The sequence below is a fragment of the Triticum aestivum genome, chromosome 1A (assembly GCF_018294505.1).
Source record: "Triticum aestivum cultivar Chinese Spring chromosome 1A, IWGSC CS RefSeq v2.1, whole genome shotgun sequence".
In the NCBI taxonomy this organism is placed as follows: Eukaryota; Viridiplantae; Streptophyta; class Magnoliopsida; order Poales; family Poaceae; genus Triticum; species Triticum aestivum.
In genome coordinates, this window is record NC_057794.1 from 558433547 (window position 1) to 558439783 (window position 6237).

At 57.7% G+C, this 6237-nt stretch overlaps 1 protein-coding gene across 1 annotated transcript; it reads right to left on the minus strand.

Moving 5' to 3' along the window:
- Positions 1-3700: 3700 nt before the first annotated feature.
- Positions 3701-5037, minus strand: LOC123181124 (uncharacterized). Its single transcript, XM_044593352.1, has one exon. It carries the CDS (start codon positions 4907-4909, stop codon positions 3776-3778), a length of 1134 nt encoding a protein of 377 aa, XP_044449287.1. The 5' UTR covers positions 4910-5037; the 3' UTR covers positions 3701-3775.
- Between the last annotated feature and the right edge of the window lie 1200 nt (positions 5038-6237).

Sequence of the window (6237 nt, forward strand, 5' to 3'; positions counted from 1 at the left end):
GACATAGGAGAAGCACCGTGGAAGTCGTACATAGCGCCCTGAAAAACCACGCCTTGAGCGGCAACCCGAACCAACATGACATCCAGCATCTCCAAAAACAAACACCGGGGACACCGCGAGCCAACAAGATGACGCCTTCAAGAAGGAGGATGACGCAGTGGCACCGTCGCCGTCCGATCCGAGGAATCGGACCTAGGGTTTCCCATGATGCTCGAGGAGGGGCACATAAAGGGGGCCATAGCAACGCCTCCAAGGAGGGAACGACGCTCGCAAGTGTCGCCGCTGCCAGCATCGGCAAGCCAAGCGGCGATTTCGCCCCGGCCCAAATCTGAGCAATCCCATAGCCACCGGATCATGATAAGGAGGCATGGAAACCAAACGTTGGTCGAAGATGACACCACAAGAAAGAGGAGCCACGCCCGGTGCAACACGAAGGCACCGGCGTCGCCGGACACGTGAGCCTTGGACATGGCGCGGGGACGAGGCAGGAGGTGATCGGGGTTGGGGTTGGGGAGGCGGCGAAGCATAGGAGGCCAACACGGGGGAAAGCGACGACGCCAACGATGCCGACAAGCCCGAAACTGGAGAGACGCAAATCCGGACCGTCGGAGACGCGGCAATCAGGACACCGGCAAACCGAGAGGTTGGAGAACGCAACCTCTAAAGCGCCGAGGACCGGAGAAGCACTGGCAGAGGACACCGGCAAGCCGAGAGAACTGGAGAACACGGTCCAAGGCTGCCGTGGCCAGAGCCTCCCTTGGCAGAACGCCCATCGTGGGTCTCAAACACCCGCCTAGCAGTCAGGCCGGCGCGCCGCAAGAGCAGCCGCTGCTGGGGAGCACCACCGGTAACCAAACGAGGATGTAGTCCCGTTGCCATGACCGAAGCTCAGAGAAGACGGCCGCTGCTGCGACGCCACAACAGGAGATGTGGGAGGGCCCGAGGCAGCCGAGGAGGCCCCGGCCTCCAGCTCGGCCAGATCTGGCATGAGCAGGAAGGGACGGAGAGCTTCCTCGGCGCCAAGGACGGGCAGCAGCCGGCTTACTGAAGGGGAGGGAGGCGATGAGGGGAGGGGCGGGACGGCCGGATCCGCGCCGGCGCGAGCAGCCGTCGCCGACGGTGGCCGAATCACGTGGGAGGCCTGGCCGGCGGCAGGAGGCCACCGCACCGAGGGAAAGGCCTCGCTGCCGCCTTCACAGGCACCTGCGCACACTTCGCCGGCTGAGCCTTTGGCGGTGGCGCGACGGGGGAAGGTGCGGCGTCTAGGGTTGCCCCCGAGCCGCCAGGGAGGCGCTGCCGCCATTTTTTTAGTGTGATCGTTTTGCTACAGCCGGTCCGATTTTTTGTTACCATCGTTTTTGTTTTTGGGTACCACCGTCCAGTTTGATTTTTTGCACCCGTCTTTGATTGTTTAGTTGGATGTATATGGGACCACTCCAATGTTTTTTGTTACCGCCGTCTTCGATTTGTGCTACCACCTTGTCTTTGATTTTTTTTCTGGATCCATCTGTTTTGCTCGGAACCACTACAAATTTGCAACCACGGCCTTTGTTTTTGCTACCTTTATATTTGATTTTTGCTACCATTATATTTAATTTTTGCTACCACCCCTTCTTTTGATTTTTTCCCACTGGATCCATTTTCTTGGTGGAACCAGTGAATTTGTCGCTACCACCTCGTCTGCAAACGGCTACAACGACGACTTTCAATGAAAAAGCTGCAAACCGAAGGCTGATTTTTTTGCTGGAACCGGCACTACAATTTACTACGCCGGGCAAACCAGTGAGCACCGGTGTTGCAACCGGCAAGCGACGTGGATGAGCGGCTCCGGCGAGCTGCCAGCAGGAGGCGGTGGTAGGTCATGGAGTCGTGCGCGCGAGCGAAGAGGGGATTGTTTCTCTCTCTGGATCTGATGGTTACATGTGCCTGTATCCAACGTTGTACCGCTGACCGATCCAAATTTTGGCCTGTTGTCCGGCGCCTATGAGTCACCTTCTTCAAAACTCGAAGAACAACAATGCAGACCCACACCCTCCTCTCTGTTAGAGCATCTCTAGCAGACCCTGCATAACGTCGCGACCCGCAAAATAACCGCCAAAATACGGGTCGACGCTAAAAATCCTGCCCGACCAGACACCGCAAACGCGTCCGACCCGTAATTTTTTTTGCGGGGCATGGCAAAAGATCTCCCCCGACTTCTAGATTCACGGGGTGGGAGGCCGACCCGAGCTCGGCCCCTATCCACATTGAGATTTGGCGCGAGGGAAATTTCCGTGCAGCCGTTCTCGCTCCCCCTCCCTTTCGCCACCATTGCCCCCGCCACCGCCCGCTCCAGTGCATCTTCCCCGGCAGTCCTTCGCCGCCATGGATGACTCCCTGCCATCCCCCATCACCGTCGAGGTTGCGCACGCTCAATCCCCTCCGGCGGATCTCGTCGCCGACCATGTTGAGACTTGCTCAAAGAGTGCGAGAAGTGGAAGTTGATTGATAAGAATCCCCACCGAAGAGAGGTTCACTTACAAACATGGATGAAGTTGAGGATGATGATGGCCCAAGAAACTTGAACAAGCCCGATGGCAACAAGAAGACTAAGGAGAAGATGAAGAGAGAGCATGAAGTGTCGAGCTTGCGGGACAAGATTGATGCCATGGTGAAATCAAATGAGTTGATGTTAGCAAAGACGTTGGAGATTAAGAAAGAGTTGGTCGAGAAGAAGGCACGAGAGAAGCAAGAAAAGTGGCAATTGCTTAAGGATGAGGGGCTGCGCAAAACGGCCACTGAGGAGAGAAGGGCACGTGCCGTTGAAAACAAAGCCATGTCCAAATTGCTTGCCGAAGAGAATAAGATCATGACATTGAACCGCAATGACATGGACGACCTCACCAAAGAATGGCATGATATGGCAAGAAGAGAAATCTTGAAAAGAAGAATGGTTGTGTCGCCCAGTGCGTGTTACAGTGCTGGAGGTGTTTTCTCAATGGGGTTTGGAACCAATGTCGTCGATGCGTTTAGTGCACCAGCCGATGATTTCGGTGCGGGAATTGGAACAAGCGACGGAGATGGACTCGGTGGTTCCGATAACCTCCATGGACTCGATGGCGCGGAGTGAAAATCGACCAAGATGATGCCGAGCGTGGTCGTCACTTTTGCAAGACCCCCTTTTGTGTTTGTCCTAGAAAACTAATTTTTTATTTGCGTGTAAACGGTGTTCTATTGTTTGAATTTGAACTCATTTGTCGGAATCAATGTCAAATTCAATAATTGGGCGTCTTCATTTTGCGGGTCGATGCGGAAGTGGCCGAGCAGACCCCACGTAGCCGACCCATAAAAGAGCATATTCACCGAATATCCTTTTTTACGAGTCCGTTTTACGGGGTCTGAATCTGACTTCGCTCGCGCCGCCCCTTATACGGGTCCGGGTTTTACGGGTCTGCTAGAGTCGTTCTTACCCGTGCGTCCCCCTAGCTCCGATTGTCGCTCCCATGTCCGTCCCCAATCCGCCGGCCACGCTGCGCTGCTCCACGCCCCCGACATCCGACCCGACCGTGCGCTCCCGGCTCGACCACGTCGTTCATCGCCCGACAATGGCCTGCTGCGTGCGTCTCTGCACCGGATCTCGTAAATAAACCATGCATGAATGCATGCATGCACTGATCTGAACAAGTGGAGTACACGTGCACGCACGCACGCACTCAAACACTGCGAGCGAGGGAACAGGGGCACAGACGCCACAGTTTTTTGGCCAGGCTAGGAACCTGAAAACAATGATAGATTTTCAAAATGGCCTCGGGGGTTTCGATCGGCCACCCCCACGGGGCCCGACCGCCCGCGACACCGCCTCGGCGAGCCGCCCCACCCGCGCAGCCACGTCCGGCGGCAGCGCCACCGCCGCCCGCCGCGCCTTCCTGCTTGGCCCCAGCAGCGGCCCCAGCATCTCCACCACCTCCTCCGCGCCCCACCGTCCCCTGCTCAGCTCCCCGCACCACCGGTCCACCGTCAGCGCCAATGCCACGTCCACGTTCGCCTCGCCGTTGGGACCCGTCATCTCCTCCACGTCGCCGGCGTCCCACCCGCCCCGCGTCAGCGCGGAGCCTGCCTGCTCCAGGATGCGCCGCAGCCACTCCGGCTCCGGCCCCGCGGAGGTGTTCGTGGTCGTGGCGCCCGTCGGGACGACCTCCAGGAAACGGTCCCCGGCCGCGGCGGCGTCGCTCCAGAACTCGATCCAGCGCGGAGCCCTGCCGGTGACCGAGTCCAGGCTCCGGCGCGCCGTGTTCGACGGCGTCGCGGGGGACGGCGTCACCGGCGCGGACAGCTGGCGCCGGAGCGGCGGCGGCTCGGCCTCGGCGGCGAAGGCGCGGAGGAGGAAGTCGGCCACGTTGGCGCCCGCGAACGTCACGCCGGAGTTGGACACGTGGAACACCGGGTTTCCCACGAGGCAGGGCGTCGCCGGCACGTAATGCCGGCCGCAGAGCGGGACGAGGGGAGGCGGAGGTCGCCCCGCGCGTCGGCCGGGGGCGAGGGGCTGCGTCGCGGCGACCGCGGCGGGGACCTCTTGCGCGGCGAAGCGGAGGAGGCGGAGCCCCGCGGAGGAGCGGTAGTGCGGGAAGTCGTCCCCCGAGGGCACGCCCAGCGCCAGGAGCTCGCGGAGGTCGGGCGGGAGCTGGACGCCACCGAGAGCGGCCTCCACGAGGGCAAGCTCGGTTGCGGAGAGGCCCGGGAGGACGGGCACCCCGGCCGCAGCGAGGTGAGCGAGAACCGCCGCGGAGGAGGGCGCCGCTGCGGAGGGAGATGGAGGAGCCGGGGTACTGGGTGCCGAGGCGCGGGTGGAGAGGCGGCGAAGGCCGGCGGCGTGGTAAGGATGGCGCGGGAGGCCGTGCGGGAGCGTCGGCCGGTGGTAAACGTCGACCATTGTTAGGTCGCCGGCGAAGTCGGTGCTGGAGCAGGAAGTGGTGTTTGGAACTTGGATGCGGAAGGCTGTGGCGGCTTTGGTGTGTGTTTGGTAGAAGAAAGATCCTCGAAGAAACAATATAAGTACTGAGAAAAAGCTAGAATCGAACTATACAATGTCAATATGTGGACTTTAATTTGCACTTGGTATGAATAAGGAAGTAAATAATGTTGTCGCTAAATGAAAAATAATAATTAGAAAAGAATAATTAGGCAATTATGCCATTCCAATTCCAGAATTTTGCATGCCCGGTTACTTTTTTAAGAAATTACTACGTGCTCCATTAGCAACAAATACAATAGTACAAGACCCACACGTACAAACATACATATAACACGAGAGAGGACAAAAGTCCTAGCCTATGTGCAAAGAAAACTCCCGCAAAAGAAAGAAGAATACAGTCAAGTCCCTAGAAGTTCCTGAACACACGAAGCCAAACACCTGAATCGGCCCACCGCCGCCGCCGCAACGAACGCTGGAGAGAGATGCAGGAAGCCACCATCAAATGAGCTGAGGACGCACCATCACCTAATCGGCTTTCTTGGCATGGTGGCGGTGGCGACCAAGTGTTGGCGGTTGTGTGCCCCGGACCTACCTCTGCTTGGGTTGTGCTGCCTCCGGCATCATCCTGTGGTCTGGGCGCTTGTATCGGAGATGTGTGGCCAGCGTTGTTCAACATGATGGCAGACACGACGATGTGCCCGAGAAGATGTGATCCCGTGCAAGGTTTGTGGCTTGTGGCGGCAGATCCGGCGACTCTCCTTCGACTCCGTCGGACGGAGGAACCGTTTCTGGGGCTGAGGTGCATGGGGATAGACCCCGGTCGACGCTCCACAGCAACAATGGCCCGGTTACATTTTTAGGGAACCATGCTTAGTTACTACTAGAGGGTGATACATGCTTTGCCGCCCGTGTCGTGAGATAAGTTTTCTTTTTGCGGGCTCTTGCGGTTAGAGGTGAGCACTTTTACATCGAAAATCGAAGAATTGAACCAAACTGAGTTGATCGATATTCATGTTTTATTCGGTTTATAGTGTTCAGTTTGATATTTCCGTCCCTAATTGTTTGTGTTTGGGCGTATGGCCTGTTTTCATTTTCATACTACATAAACCAAATTAACCATCCATATACACCGAAATGGACCTCCATTTTCCCCAACTTCCCTACTTTGATTGCACTGGTATGCATGACCTTAGAGCATCTACAGTAAGACATAGCAAATCCAAGTCCTCAAACGTCCGCGGACGCGCCCGGGCGCGTCCGAGGACACTGACCGGGTATGCCTTGTA

Excerpts from the sequence above, each read along its gene's own strand:
- LOC123181124 (XM_044593352.1), bottom strand. The coding sequence starts at position 4,909 with ATGGTCGACGTTTACCACCGGCCGACGCTCCCGCACGGCCTCCCGCGC.